At 38.4% G+C, this 16,805-nt stretch overlaps 1 protein-coding gene across 1 annotated transcript; it reads right to left on the minus strand.

Moving 5' to 3' along the window:
* Positions 1–3,250: 3,250 nt before the first annotated feature.
* LOC125258549 (germ cell-specific gene 1-like protein) lies at positions 3,251–15,676 on the minus strand. Its single transcript, XM_048175544.1, has 5 exons — positions 15,141–15,676; positions 10,571–10,618; positions 9,987–10,139; positions 4,214–4,325; positions 3,251–3,861 (listed from the first exon to the last, which is right to left on the minus strand). The coding sequence occupies exons 1-5, from the start codon at positions 15,439–15,441 to the stop codon at positions 3,585–3,587; spliced, it is 891 nt and encodes a 296-aa protein (XP_048031501.1). The 5' UTR covers positions 15,442–15,676; the 3' UTR covers positions 3,251–3,584.
* Positions 15,677–16,805: the final 1,129 nt, after the last annotated feature.

Raw genomic sequence — 16,805 nt, forward strand, 5'->3', positions numbered from 1 at the left:
GGGAAGTTTACATGGACAGACCCTCGCTCCCTCGATTTTAACCGAGGGAGCGAGTCTACTTCACATGTAGCCTACACTTCAGGCAGCTCCATAACCCACAATGCAACACGATTATGACGTCACCGCATATCGCGTTTAATTTACCCTACCACAAACAATTCTATGATATATTAATTATTTTTTTAAACATTTAAAACACACATATATACATAAAGAATGCTGTATTAAACAAATTTGTAAGGGGAAAAAATAAATAATAAATCAGCTCCATTGCGGATTCCAAGTGATCAAGGGCTTAGGACGTTCCAGTTCAGCCCATTACAATAGGTGTGTTCGACATCGGCTGCGGCTGGATGTAACCGATCGGCGAGATTAGCCGCGTGCAGGCGGGGAGGAGCTGAAAACGGAGACGTGAAGTCGGACACTTTCTGCTTCCCGTAGTGACGCTCGCGCTGCGTTTGCATCGGTTTGCATACTTTATCACAGCTGAAGTGAAATAAATGCAATATTTGACTAATACACTGATGTTTCAGAGACCTTTCATTCAAAACTTTATGTACTGCTTACAGCGTCTGTTTTTACAAGAATAAAGTTCAACATAAGCATATGTTATTTAAATAACAATGTAGTGGGATCTACGTTTTTTATCCGTTTTATTTTGATAAACATGACACAATATAACATCGCGACTACATGAAAAGAGCTTTAACTGTTATAAAAACACAGATTTTTGAGCATTAGTGGAGCTGAAGGCGTGACAATAAACACGAAACACACGTGATCGTTGTCATGCGGTGAATCCGGCCAATCGTGAAACAGCTGTGTCGTCATCAGCGCTCGTGCAGCTCCTCTTGAGAAACTGCACTGGCTAACTCAGGCGGCTGATCTCGAATCGCTCTCGCGGTACTTTAAAGCCATACGTCACAGTCACATGGTGTCGGCGCTGTCTCAAGTCGGACAACATTTCTTACCGGCATGCACTGCTTCAAGTCAGCCGCCGATCGGTCTTTGCGGCGCTGCATCAAGTCGAACAAGCCTAAAGGTTCCGCCAGAAGTGGGCACTCGCGCAACGTAAGCAATGACGTACATCCGAGTCAACGAGACTGAGGGAAGTTAGCGAGGGAAGGGCATTTAAAAACCGAACTGGAACGCAGCCATAGTGTGGCCCAGATCTGGCCCACATCTGATACATGCTGATTACACATTGATCAGATGTGGGCCGGATCTGGGCCGACACTATGTTGCTGTCTGGGTTGCCACTTTAGCGATTTTGTCACTAGATTTAGTGACTTCCCACCCCTTTTGAGACTTTTTTTCAAAAGTTTAGAGACAAATCTAGCAACTTCTTGGACAAACCTTATCTAGATTCTTATTTTGCCCAGTGATATATATTCATATTTATATAGATCAATGAATTTGCCATTATGATGTTATCTAGTGACATTTAGCTACCAGTTTTAGCTACTTTCAATTGAAAGCAGTTGGCAACACTGCTAGCCATGCAGTCTGCATGTACAAACATTTGAAACAAATTCTGAAGAGCTCAGTGAATTCAAACTTAGCACTGTGATAGGACGCCACCTGGCTGTAAGTCATTTTGTGAGATTTAATCCCTGCTAGATATTCCACAGTCAACTGTAAGTGGTATAATTAGAAAAGTGGAAGCGTTTAGTAACAGCAGCAACTCAGACACAAAGCAGAAGACCACGTAAAGTCACAGAGCGGGGTCACCGAGTGCTGTGGAGCATGGTGCATGGTACTGATTCCATAGCTGAAGAGTTCCAAACTTCCATTAGCATTAATATCAACACAAAAACTGTGTGGCGGGAGCTTCGTGGAGTGGGTTTTCATGGCCGAGCTGCTGCATGTGAGCCTCACCTCACCAAGTACAATGCCAAGCATCAAAAGAAGTGTGTAAAGCACGCTTCACAAAAGTTAGTCTGGGTTTGGCAGATGCCAGGAGAAAGTTAACTGCCTGACTGCATTATGCCAACTGTAAAGAAGTGATAATGGTTTGGGGCTGTTTTTCAGGGGTAGGTTTAGACCCCGTACTTCTGTAACAGACATAGACTAGTGAGAGCTGTGCGTGTAAAAACTTCACTCCCCTGAATTCAAAAGGTGCTCTAGCAACTGCGACCTTTAGCCTCCTTGTTAGACTCCCATGCCGGTGGACCTGGGTTTGAGTCCCACTTAGAGTGGGCGGTTTGAACTGGAGGGGCTACATTGGTGCCGTGACCTGGATGGGAGTGAGGTTTAGGGGGGTGAGTGTAAAAGACATAAGCAAGTGAGAGCTGTGTTTGTAAAAACCTCACTCCCCTGAACTCAAGAGGTGATCTAGCGACTGATGCTATATACTGCGGTCTTCGTCCTCATTGTTAGAGCGCCTGACTCCCATGCCGACGGACAAGGGTTCGAATCTCGCTTAGAGCAGGCGGTTCGAACAGGAGGGGTTACATTGGTGCCGTGACCCGGATGGGAGTGAGGTTTAGGAGGGTGAGTGTAACAGACTAGGGAGAGCTGTACGTGTAAAAATCTCTCTCCCCTGAATTCAAGAAGCGCTCTAGAGACTGCTGTCTTTATCCTCCTTGTTAGCGCGGCCAACTTCCATGCTGGCGGACCGGGGTTCGAGTCTTGCAGGTGGTTCGAACAGGATGGGTTACATTTCCAATGATGAGAAACCTTCATGCTTCAGCATACCAAGACATTTTGGACATTTCTATGCTTCCAACTCTGTGGGATCAGTTTGTGGAAGGCCCTTTCCTATTCCAGCATGACTGTGTACATAAAGACATGGTTGGATGAGTTTGGTGTGGAAGAACTTGACTGGCTGACTCTCAACCTTTGGGATGAACTGGAGCGGAGATTGTGAGCCAGGCCTTCTTGTACAGCAACAGTGCCTGACCTCACAAATGCTCTACTAGATGAATGGGCAAAAATTCCCTCAGAAACACTCCAAAATCTTGTGGAAAGCTGCTGTTATAGCTGCAAAGGGGGACCAACTCCTTATCAATGTCTATGTATTGAGAATGCAACATCATTACAGTCCCTATTGGTGTAATGGTCTGGTGTCCCGATACTTTTGTCCATATAGTGTATATTTATAAAAGGAAAAATGAATTGAAGTTATTTTCATTAAAGAGAAAACATGAAAATAATAATAATAATGTGCTTGGATGAATACTTTATAATAAATACTCCAAAATTCCATAAAACGGTCCATTTTGATTTATTTGGGCACTTTAAAACTGTTTTTTTTTTCCTAAAGTACTAATTCAAGATGTCAAACTATTTCTGTCAAAGTTTTTGTCAAGAATGTCAGCCTTGTTTCAGCATGAATTATATTCTGTGATGAGAAAGTTGCTGTTGATAAAGATTAACTTGTTTTTTTTTAAACTCAGAACATTACTTTAAACCTCAGTTATCAGCCTATGAACAAGATTCACAATAGCACAGCAAGTCTTGTCAGAACAGTTATGGCACTGCAAAATAACTTTAGTCCATATCCTGCTCTCTTGACAGAAGCCCTATGATATAAATGCACAAAAATGTCTATGCTGAAGAAGAGTAGTGTCCTTCACAAGTTTTCAGCAATATGCTCTGCCCCAATTGTCCAGTATTGTGGAGTTGATGCAGGGCGGTTCAGTGCCATTTACATACAGAGCAGCGTGTTGGTCTGCTTGCTCTTGCAATGAAGTGATGTACCATAAGTCTTCTGGTTCATCCAGCTCCAGAATCTGCTTGATGCGCAGTTTCTTCTCAATGGTCCTCCGCTTGAATTTAAACTCAATGATAGTTTTGGTGTAATGGTTTAGTGCCGTGACCGCCGAGCCCATGCAGGTACCGAACGAGCCCCATGCCAGACTAAGAAAAAGTGTAGAGAAGATCATATTTACATTCTAATTTTTCATTTAAAATAATGAATATATTGAACATATAAATAATGAATATAATGAATATTTTAAACATTTACTACTGATTATTTTTTAAAACATAACTGACACATATGTAGATGATGCATACCAATATACAGTATACAGCATAATAATGAATAAAAGTTTACATTACTTACTGTATGTAGAGAACTTGGTGTATTTGTATAAAAGACATTTTCAAGTCTATAAGATCAACTATCCTGTTTGTGCATCTGGCTTGACAATTATTAATGAACGGCTGCTGGCAAATTTATTTGTAATGTGTCACACATGAGACTCACAGATAGGACCAGCTGTAGTCCCATGTTTTAGGTCTCCAGTCTTCTGGACCCAATTGGACAGCCAGCTGGAAAGCTGTGGTGAACATCATATGTGCAACCATCCCGAAAAGGCCTAGGGCACAGAAAAATTACAGTGCATACATTGTCATTTTTGGCTTTGTCCACAAGATGTCAGTATGAGTTTCAGTATAATGTGTATACAAAGCATAAATTCTATTCAGTTGCAAAACCAACGTAATAAGAAGCAGAGATTATTGTCTATTAATAGGCATAGGCCCTACTATTACATTCTTGTACCAGTCATTTTATTACACGGCTAATTATTTTAATTTTCTCTCTTAACTGGTATTTTCAGTGTTTAAAGACACAGAGCAAGGTTAGGGTTTTGAATTCGAGAAGAATGTACATGACCAGCAGTGATAGGGTCGTTTTTCTTCCGATTAGTCAAGATAGGCAGCGCCTCCTCAATTGGATGAGTATGAAACTAGAACAACGCAAAAGTTAGGAAATAATTTTTCTAAGGTGACACTTGTCCAACAACAACACCAGCGGTGGAAGTTAGGCGAGGAGCATCTCTCTTGTCTTTCCATTAAAATCACACAACATACTGTGCAGTGTGATTTCATTGTGGAAAAGTCACGTGAGAGGAGGCAATTCCTCTATCGGGCTATGATTGGCTATTGTGCTGTTTGCGTGAAAATTCGCGCCTCTCATTTTCGTGCACGTTCCGCGCCCGCGAATCAGTCTGGAGAAACCGGGAGAAACATGTTAATGGGAATAAAAAGTAAGTAAACAACTCAACCACTTATATACTGTATTTCCCCTTTATACCACGTAAAATGACTTGAAAGACACGTACGACCTGTAAAAATGATCTGTACGTTTATTTATTTATTTATTTTTAGTGAGCAATCAGTTTTGTAAAATTAAAGGTAGGCTACATCTTGTCTGTTGCATCATGACAGTTTCAGCTGTTTACTGGGTTTTGACGACTTGTGATCCGAAAATAAGTTGACTATTAAAAAGAGCAGGCGAACAAGTAACAAATAAAATATGCAACTTGTTACTTTAGAGTTATTGTTTTGGAATAATTGTAATAATAAGCACTAGTATACTTTGTTTTAATAAATAGGAAATTAGTTACACTGTTAGCCTATATACAAAATATTGTATCAGTTTTTTTCATAGTGTTAGCAATGCTTATTTATTTAACCCGAAAAAAAAAAAAAAAGGATCTATATTTCACCCAAAAATTAAAATGATGTCACTAATTATTTACCCTCATGTCGTTCCACACACACGAAAGACCTTTTTTCATCTTCAGAACACAAATTAAGATATTTTTGATGAAATCCGATGGCTCAGTGAGGCCTCTATTGACAGCAAGATAATTTACACTTTCAATGCCCAGAAAGCTAGTAAAGATATTTAGTAAAAAGACAAATCTTTTGTTTCGAATCAGTGGTTTGGAGCTTGTATCAAACTGCCAAAGTCACATGAACCATTGAAATTTCAAAACAATTATGACATAACGAAGCCTCGTTTACTGAAATCATGTGACTTTGGCAGTTTGACACACGCTCCGAACCATTGATTCGAAACAAAAGATTTGTAAAGCTTCGAAGCTTCATGAAGCAGTGTTTTGAAATTGCCCATCACTAGATATTGTTGAATAAAGTCGCTATTTTGTTTTTTTCGGAGCACAAAAGTATTCTCGTCGCTTCATAGCATTAAGGTTGAACCACTTTAGTCACATGAACTGTTTTAAATATGTCTTTAGTATCTTTCTGGGCATCTGAAAGTGTAAATTAACTTGCTGTCAATGGCGGCCTCACTGAGCCATCGAATTTTATCAAAAATATCTTAATTTGTGAATGATGAATGAAGGTCTTACAGGTGTAGAACGACATGAGGGTGAGTAATTATTGACATAATTTACATTTTGGGGTGAACTAACCCTTTAAGTGTAACATAAACATGAATTTACATTTAAATACATTAAACAAAAACTTTGCAGACTTTGCCTTGGCTTTGCCCTAAACATCACAAATTTAAGTACAGTCCTGTTGAGAACATTAACGGATGGCTTTCTAAGACCACAATTAGTCACATCTGAATTAAATCTGTGAGCTGGTTAAATTACCACTCGGCACAATTAAATTACAGTGCCTGCAACATTCATTACACCTGCAGTGTTTACCAAGCTTGAATTGAATGGTGTGAAAATAAGTAACACTTGATTCTTTTTTTACTGTGACAAACATGTTGTATTAAGATACTGATTAACCAAGCAAACAAAAAGGAAATATTTCAGAAGCCCACCACACCACTGCAATGCACATGCATCATATGATGAACCCACTAATGTGTATTTTTTTCCTTTTTTCAATGTAGTGTCTTCTAATGACAGGTGCTGATGTGCCTCAAGTGTGTTTGTGAGCATTCCTATCACTAGGATTAGTGAAAATAGGGGGAGGGTGGATGGTCTCCGCTGGCCATGTCACGTACCAAAACCACTAACCCCCACACCAATCCGATTACAGCAGAAACAACCAAATCCCCACGCTGTTGGGACATATCCCGCATTCAAACCAGAGCAGAGAGGCAGCTTCCTGTCCAAAACAACGTCTCAGTATCCTCTTCCCACCGCTGCCACAAATACACATTCACTGCAAAACAACTTTTTCTTAATCACTATTTTTTCTTGTTTTTAGTAAAAATATCAAAATATGAACTTTTCACTAAAAAAATCTGCAATATATTAAGACTTTTCAGAGAATATTTATGCTTAAATTAAGGTTATTTTTCTTTCCTTACATGCATTTTTTTGTTGTTGTTTTGAACATAAACCTCAAAAAATGTTGTTAATAAAATACAAAGCAATTAGCTAATAGGCTAAGAAATCATCTTAATTTAAGATATTATCCTATTGATATATATATTTTAATCTTGATATCTTATGCCATTTTGATTTTCAAGTAAATCAATCTTTTTTTAAGGATGTTTACATATTTTAACAGCAAAATTGCAGTGCTTTTTCAAAATTTCTGAACATTCTTCCCCTCTATATAGGATTTTTATCTGTCAAAAAAGGTTTTGCATGCAGTGTCAACGTTGGCCATTTGGGGGCGATTGATTGATTTGTTTTCCTTTTAGTTGTAAGAAGCCGAAATCCTGAAGTGCCTTATCCTGAGTCTTTTTCTGCTGTGTAACATAAAAAAATGGCCACAAAAATCAGAGATTTATTTATTTATTTTTTTAATGTGTGCCCAAATTTTTGTTTGGAAAACAGAGCAGGAAAAAAAAAAAAAAGAAGAAGAAGAGAAATTTCGCCCCTGTGATGAACAGCATTGCTCAGTTTATCGCTGTGGCATCTCTGTAAAGTGTTGGGAACACATGAAGGGGTTGGATTTGTGCTGTATAATCTCATCTCTGTTTCACAGCTGGGGCTGACTGGCAGGAGTTGAGCTAGCAGGATTTTTTGCTTTTCTGGCAAATGAGCATTCAACAGGGACTAGTGGTCCTCTTATCTGTCTTATGCCAAAAATATGAAAGCAAGGAAGAAAAGTCTGTTAAAATAGGGCCTAATGTACTGTGTTTATAGTTTTCTGTGTCGATTTTTTCACAGATATTTCCTCATATGCATTGCCTTGTGTTGTATTTTTAGAGTTATAGGAAATATCCGTAAACATATTGGAAAGTCTTTGCTGAAAATTTCCACTGCCTTTTTCATTTTCTACAGATTTTTTTCTTACAGTACATCTAAAAAAGTTAAGACCTTCAAGATTTGAATTTTCTGTATGGGAAGCTATGGGAAGTCTTACGCCACACAGGTCAAAACATCAAAGATGATCACGAAACAAACTGGCCTGATATATTTTTGTTGTTTATTATTTTATTCCATTTATTTTTCAACCCGTTTCCCTTATAATTAAAAAAACATATGTCCTAAATGTTAAAATAGTGAGTTCACATGATCGAGGACACCTTAATTCCTGGATTATCAGGTGATAAGACACACCACTAATGATTATAGCCTAAACCTTAAAGGACTAGAAACCACAGGACCACATTCTTTGACTTTAGGGTCACATCATGAAAAAAAAGGATATTATTTCTCTTTTGCCACTCTTTCGATGTACATTGTGACGCTATGGCATCATATCCATGAAAATATTAGCATAACCAGTGTTGGGGTAACGCATTACAAGTAACTTGAGTTATGTAATCAGATTACTTTTTCAAGTAACTAGTAAAGTAACACATTACTTTTCAATTTACAGCAACATATCTAAGTAACGTTTTCAAATAAGTAACACAAGTTACTTTTTTCGCATTTATTGACTGACAGCTTTCCTGTCCCTATGTTGAGAGAAATAAAGCGCATAAAGGTGTTGTGTGTGAACATGATGGTTATTGCATTTCCACACTAAATGTGAACATGCATTTACTCGTTTCACTTGCGCAAAAACATTCAATATTCCTCAAAATGAATTAAAAAAAAGCGAAATGCAATCTCAGAATTTTACGCAAACCATATTAAATTAAAGCCCAGCCCAGGTGAGAAAAAATAATACAAAAGTAATGTAATACATTACTTTTCATAAAAAGTAACTAAGTAATGCAATTAGTTACTTTTTAGGGAGTAACGCAATATTGTAATGCATTACTTTTAAAAGTAACTTTCCCCAACGCTTAACATAACCGCCATGTTTACAGATCAGTTTGGCTAATCCTGATGCACAACAGTGTGAACTACAGTACACCATTACACAGAGCCAATCCTAACATATGCCATTTACATATGAAAGTTTTAAAGTTACAGTAGTAAAAACAGTCTGATATCTTTAAAGGATCAACTGTCTTATAGGGTCAGAGAAAAATGATATGAAAAATGCTATAAATGTGTTTATTGATGAGTATATGGATGCTGCAACAATTTACAGTATGTAGTAATAATGCTCACAAGTTGACTTTATAAACTTTATAGCAGATATATACATTTAAAACAGTGTCTTAAAGGATTAGTTCACTTTCTAATTAAAATTTCCTGATAATTTACTCACCCCCATGTCATCCAAGATGTTCATGTCTTTCTTTATTCAGACGAAAAGATATTAAGGTTTTTGATGAAAACATTCCAGGATTTTTCTCCATATAATGGACTTCAATGGAGCCCAAACAGTTGAAGGTCAAAATTACAGTTTACAGCGATCCCGGATGAGAAATAAGGGTCTTATCTAGAGAAACCATCGCTCATTTTCTAAAAAAAAAAAAAAAATTACAATTTTATACATTTTAACCATAAATGCTCATCTTGAACTAGCTCTCTTCTTCTTCTCTATTTGAATTCCAGCAGTGTAGACACTGCTAAGTGTATTACTGCCCTCCACAGGTCAAAGTTTGAACTAAATTGTCATATACAATATTCTAGTGCAAGATAAGACCCTCATTCCTCGCCTGGGATTGTGTAGAACGCTTTGAAGCTGCACTGAAACTGTAATTTTGACCTTTAACCGTTTGGAGTCCATTGAAGTCCACTATAAGGAGAATAATCCTGGAATGTTTTCATCAAAAACCTTCATTTATTTTCGACTGAAGAAAGAAAGACATGAACATCTTGGATGACATGGGGGTGAGTAAATTATCAGGAAATTTTAACTTGAAAGTGAACTAATCCTTTAAACTATAAATGCAAAACTATTTATGAAATAAAAAAAGAAGATAAGCCCTTCAATATGTCCTGTCCCTACTGTTTATAGATGTGAGTTACCTGAGAGAGCGGTGCACACAGCTGCAAAGGCATTGAGCTTGAGTCTGTTGATCATGTTAAAGCATGGACACATTTCTATGACCATCAGAGCTCCACCAGTGAACAGCAGAGCAATGTACAGACACTCAGCCACAATACACAGCCAGAGCACTCCTGAGAGAGAGAGAGAGAGAGAGAGAGAGAGAGAGAGAGAGAGAGGATAAGAATGGAAATATCTCACCTTTGACATTGTTGTCCTTTTGCTTTTACATTAACATTTACACATTACATGATTGGCAGACATTAAGAACACATTCCTCTCCTCTACTATTGCAGACTATTTAGAAAAATTGTATATAATTCCAATAAATGTTGTGCTTTGTTCTAAGTACACAAATTAAGAGAAGGGATGAATGACTAGTCTGGTGTTACACAGATAAACTGATGCACCTTTAGGCTACTTTATTCTCAGTTAACACTGAACACTGTAACTCATTAACTCAAGTAATTTTATACACAAGTATACAATACAATACACAAGTAAAATTGTGTAATGTGTGTTCATTGTTCATATAAGTAACATGTATCATTTGTTACTTACCCACCTCTTTCATGGTCTGGCGCAATCTCTAAAAAGCTCCTACAGTTAAATCCTATAAAGAGAGACAGTTCTGGTAAACATTGGCTTCTGACAAATTTTGTTTCTGGCGCATCAGACAAATAGGTTCACATTCATTAACAATTTAATTTAGGCTACTGTTAATCACTACTGTTAATTTATAAATAATAAATGCTTTTGTTCATTGTTAATTCATTATTGTTCATTGTTCATAAACGTATGTTTCCTTTCATAGGTTCACTTGATGTTGCATCAGTAGCTGATGCCAGTAGCCCATTTAGACACTCTGTGGCCCTGTTTCCACCTGGCATTAAGATACGTTCTGGTCTATCGCAGGGGGCAAGTTCAATCCTAGAGAGTCCTACGGTTTATCTCCAACCTTAATCAAACACACCTGAACAAGCTAATCAAGCTCTTCAGGATTACTAAAGCCATTTCTCAATATGCGTTCTTGTCTGTACTTGTGTTCTTGTGGACTTGTGAAACGTCATCAGTCGCTGCCCAAGTACTGTTCCAATTCAAAGTTTGCATCTAGCCAAGTACAGTTCAAATCCCCGGATGTGTTCTTGATCCACCCCTTTTATCGAGGATGCATCGAGAGGTGACTTGTGCAGACTTGAGACAGCCAGGTATCCCAGAAATCATCAATAGTAAAGGAGAAAACCCACGTAATTTAAACATATTACTGTTATTATGTCATGATATGTAGTTTTAAGAGTTTTTGAGGCGAGAATGTACTGGTTTAAAGCTCAAATCTGTGGTTTATTGATAAAGATAGCACCTATTTGAAAATATGATCTGACGTTGTCGGAGTTGTGAGATCCAGGCGATCATGTACCCAGCTGAAAACAGCCTTACCTCTGCTAATCCTTCTGATGTTTTGCGCTGACTATCTGTAGTGGATGAACATGAGGTAATTCACCTTTTGTATATCTAATGGGCGATCTTTGGTCTCATGAATCTATAATTTGTTCCCTGGCGAATCGTTTTGGCTGAGGGCAAAGTGACGTTTCATAACTTTATTTAGGCTACATAACTTCATTGTTGTAGCCTACTACAGCGCTGACTTTGTACGTTTGACTGAATTGTTTGCTTTGTTTCTTATTGTATAGCTTCTTATTCCTTTTTTAATATTTTTAAAATGTAAACAAAAAGAGACGTTTTATGTGCCGTTTTGTTATAAATACTAAGCATGCAGTTAAGATGATGAATGAACGCATTTGCCTGATGACCAGAGTGACATTATCAAGTACGCTGCTGTATCATTTGCAGAATAACCGGACTTGCGTCCTCCGGTCCTCGGGAGTCCGTTCTTCTGAGTCAAACTTGCCAAGTCCGAGCTACCAAGGATGCAAGTCTGAACTTTGTGTACTTCGTATTGAGAAATGCCCTAAGGCTATAAGCAGATGAGGGTTTTTTTCAGGGTTTGAGCTAAACTCTGCAGGACAGCGGCTCTCTAGGATCGAACTTGCCTACCCCTGGTCTATCGGATCACAAGAGAACAATGCGAAATACAGGCGTAAACGGGGTGCAAAACATTTTGAGCTTGTCCACTTTCGACCACTTCCAGAGGTAGTCGAAAACACATTAGATCAGATTGCTTTCGTAGTGGTCAAAACAGCCACAGAAGACCACCTACTCTCCACCTACTGACCTAAACATAGGAAGTGCACTAGCCAAACAGGATTTAAACTTTGTCAGCTGAAGACCCAAGTTTAGTTTAAAGATGAAAAACGTACCAAGCACAATGTTCTCTCACCATTCCTGATTTCTAACACACACTCATAGCATCTGGTTGGTTTTGCAGCTATCGCAGAAACGAAAGCTGATGCTATCCGTATAATTTCCATCATCATGGGTACATTAATATGTAAATTAGATAGAAAGATCTGAAAAATCCCTTACATTTACCCGTCCATAGACCCTCTCATCGAAGAAATCAGGACAGAAGTGGTTGATGTGGACAAAAGAGACGGATTAAAATACCAGATGTAAACGGGTACGCGTCTCCCTCATCTACTTGTGATCTGATCCACCAAAACACATCTTAATACCAGGCTGACTCTAGCGCAGTCCAGGGACTTAGTGTGTCAGTATTGAGACTCTGTTCGTGATCATTTGCAAGGTCTGAGATTGAGAATGGATTCCCGGAAGAAAGTTTTACTGCCAAAGCAGCAGACCATATTTCTAGGGGTAGATTTTAGACTCACATTAGATGCAGGCATGACAGTCTCCTGCTTGTGCTCTTTTGTTTCAGACCCATCTGAATAATTTCAGAATAGGGTAGGATATCAATGTGAGTCTGATTCACAGACTTTTGGGTCTCTTGACAGTTGCATAACCAGTGATTCCCTAGAGCCTAATTTGCATCCCTGTTGAAAAAAACAGCATATGCTGGTTAGGTATGATTTAAAGCATGGCAGCTGGTTTATGCTTGTATTTAGTTGGTCCTTAGTTGGTCATGAGCTGGTTTAAGCTGGTCCTGAGCTGGAGTTAGTTGCTTAGGACCAGCACTTGATCAACTTAAACCAGCTCATGACCAGCTAAGGACCAACTAAGGACCAGCATAAACCAGCTCAAACCAGCTAAAAACATACCTAACCAGCATATGCTGTTTTTTCAACAGGGATTAGACCATTTACAAAGGTCAAAACTTGGGAAGTTCATCCCTGTTTGCAAGGCGATTACAACAGTTACCTCGCTAGTAGGCTGTGATGTGGTCTACTAATGCCACCCAACCTACAAAGTCTGAATGGGGCGAGCATCACTTATGGCACATAGCTCATAACGCAGCATTGAGTGAGCCTATGAAAAGACACATCGTTCCTTGAACAGAGAACGATATGTTAGCTTGCAATGCTACTTCATTACTGCTTTCTTCCTTCATCCAAATCTGAGGAGTGTAGGTGATTCCTTTAAGGCGCTGGTGACACTGTTCCTCGGGGACGGCAGTGTCAGCACCATGAGTTAATAAACTGGTGTGTTTCTGAATTGGCTTCAGACAGTTGTCACAGCTGGGGGTGTTTCCATAGCGTGAGCTTTTGACGCAGCATCCTATTCTCCATTCAGGGAACCAAGGTAACATACATAACCAAGGGTCAGATTCACTAAAAAGGGCAAATTATCATGAGAGCACAATTCCAAAAAAGTGCCAATGGGAGTGGAAAGTTCTGCGCTGATCTACTGACAAAGCGCAAATGAAAGAACACAGACACAGCCAGGGGTGCGTTTTCTGTTCAACAGCATAACTCGCTGCTTCACTGCATCGATGACCAAATCAACTAGCTAGTCACAACGGAAGACTTAAGATACAAAAGCCTCTAAGTGCCATCTGAAATGTCCTTATAAAATGAGCATTTTTATCAAGCTTGTATGTTTATTTTCAGTTATTTCACTTTAATGGCAATGAAAAGGACCTATTAATTGCCATTAAAGTGAAATTACTGAACCTAAACATACGAGCTTGATAAAAATGCTCATTTTAGAAGGACATTTCAGATGGCACTTAGAGGCTTTTGCATCTTAAGTCTTCAAGTTTCCTGAAGCCGTATTGTTGCAAACCAAGCCAAGTTGGTGAATGATGTCAAGCAGGTGGTGGAGTAATAACTTCTTTAATGCTAGGTTTTTGGCTATAAATTATGGGCATGGCATCTGAGGACTAATTCTCATTTTTCTCAGTTATTTTGCTTTATTTCCAGATTCATCATAGGCTCGTTCTTATGTACTTGAGAAAAGAAAAAAAAAAACGGTGCTGTCTGACGGAAGCTAGTTATTGTATGTTATAACGTGTTAAATATGCATATTTTTATTTTTCGCTTAAGAAGGCCTTTATTAACCCCCCGGGAGCCATGTGGAGTACATTTATAACGAATAATTATTAATTTAACTCTGATTGTTTTCGTCTGAAAGAAGAAAGTCATATACACCTAGGATGGCTTGAGGGTGAGTAAATCATGGGATCATTTTATTTTAAAGTGAACTTATCCTTTAGCATAACCCAAGAATAATATCAAATCATTATTAATTGTTATTTCATGTTAAAATTGAACTTTATTGTGTGATGTGTTACCAAAATGTAAATATATAAATTTACATGAAATAAGATTAATGTTGTAAAGGGGTATTCATTGTTACTTCTCGTTAACTATTGCATTAATAAATGTTAAAAATGAATGTTAAGAGATGCATTAGTGTATGAACAAGTTAACATTAACAACAAATAACTAATGCTGTATATAGATCACAAAGCTTTTTCACTGTTCATGTTAACTAGTGCATTAACTAAAGTTAACATTTAATATTAACAAAAATTAATGTTGTATACAGATCTTGATATTGCTAATGTTAACTAATGCTTGAACTAACGTTAACAAATACAACCTCAAAAGTTCTACCATGTTAATTTCTCTCGAGTCCAGTGCCAGATCTAGAGAATGAACATCTGCACTGCACTTTAATTGCAAACACCAGTGAACACTTCTCAGACTATACTCTCCTAAGTTATAGACTTTTGCAGGCAATCCAACCATGAGAAAGAGCCAGTAATGCCGTCTTACCTAGTAAGTCCATGGTTTGTTCGCAAGAGAACCAGATGCCTGCGTGGAACTTCCTCATGAGGAACTTCTCCTCTCCGGTCTCATAGATGTACTGCACCAGCCGCGTGTCGTTAATGTTGGAGCTGTTGAAGCGGATGCAGTATGTCTGCTTGACTTTCACCGGCCCCATGCAGAAAGGCTTGACCACCTTCCTGGTCCCCTCACACCAGTAGCTGGTGGTGACGGCCGAGACTGCCAAGGCGAACGCCACATAGTTGAGTGTGAGAGCTAGAGATGCTCTCTGAGCACGCTGTATACCCATAGTGCTCCAGGAGGCACAAGGAGATGAGTAATCCTGGCTTCGAGGTCCTTGCTTCAGACATTCAAACTTTTGTTTTGCAGGTGCTTGCGTGTCCCATCTCTGCTTTCTTCTTCTTGATAGACCAACTGGACGGACGCAGAGCTTTCACAAATGACAGCTGCTCTGCTTCATGTCCAGCTCTAATGCTATCAGTCTCTTGTGTTTTGCTCTAACTTCCCCTAAGGCCCCCCTCCCCAGCCCACACCACCCACACACACACCTCCCCATCCTTTTCACTCTTATCATTTCAAAGGGCAAGTTACATGAGAGACCTTAGTTTTGTTCTTCCATCTAAACCCGTAGCTCATTTTTGTGAGCATAGCAATAAAACAGACTATCAATCAGATTATCCTTCAATCTGATGCAGGGCTGTCTGCCAAATCTCAGTGCCAAACTGAGTGCTCAGTGTCTTCAAATCAAGCCTCAGTGAATATGTCATTGAAGTGCAACAGTATGTTCAACAATGGTTTATAGTAAAGAAGATAAAGATAAATCTGTAACGTCTTTGATACTGCGAAGAAGATGTTACATCTGTTTGTGCATGCAACAATTCTTGCTTTATACACACACACAAATCCTGTCTGATTTGACAGCTGGATGATTCATGTGGGATATGTCATACAAATGTAGGGAAATGGCTGTGGGAAATGTGTTTAACGGCTGACAGATGTCAGCATAAACAGACACTGGACCAAGCCCACACGGGCTTATGCTGTAAATTGTTATTTAACATTTATCATTCAGGAATCATTCAACTTATTCTGGTGGGAATAAAGAGATTTTATTTTATTTTTTTTGCATTTTTTTTTTTTTTTGCATTTTTAATGCTTAAATATTTGTTGTCATTTACTCACCCTTATGTCTTTTCATGGAACAAAGTGCTATATTTAGAAAAATTTCCACACTATTACTTGAGTGGTTACTGGGGGTGTCAAACTACAAAAATAACAAAAAAGCACCATAAAAGTACCAAAAATCTAGTATATTTCATTTATGCACTAGTGTTTTGAAGTCATAAGAAACAGAAGTATTGTATCATATGGGTTTGCCTTGACATGAGGGTAAAAATGATAAAACTATCCCTTTAAGGCAGAATATCTCATACAGTAGGTTATAATAATTATCCTTCAGATTTTCCAAACTCATTAATATGAACAAGAGATTGACAAGGATGCATCCCAATGAAAGGATAAAGGAGGGAAATATGGGGAAAAGGAGGTAATTACTTTTTTCCTCCAGGTTTTCCAGAGGTGCTGTTGAACCGGAAGTACCAGGACTGGATTAAAGCTCATAATATTAAAGAACAGTGTAGGATGTTTATGTAA

The sequence above is a fragment of the Megalobrama amblycephala genome, linkage group LG1 (assembly GCF_018812025.1).
Source record: "Megalobrama amblycephala isolate DHTTF-2021 linkage group LG1, ASM1881202v1, whole genome shotgun sequence".
NCBI classification, from domain to species: domain Eukaryota; kingdom Metazoa; phylum Chordata; class Actinopteri; order Cypriniformes; family Xenocyprididae; genus Megalobrama; species Megalobrama amblycephala.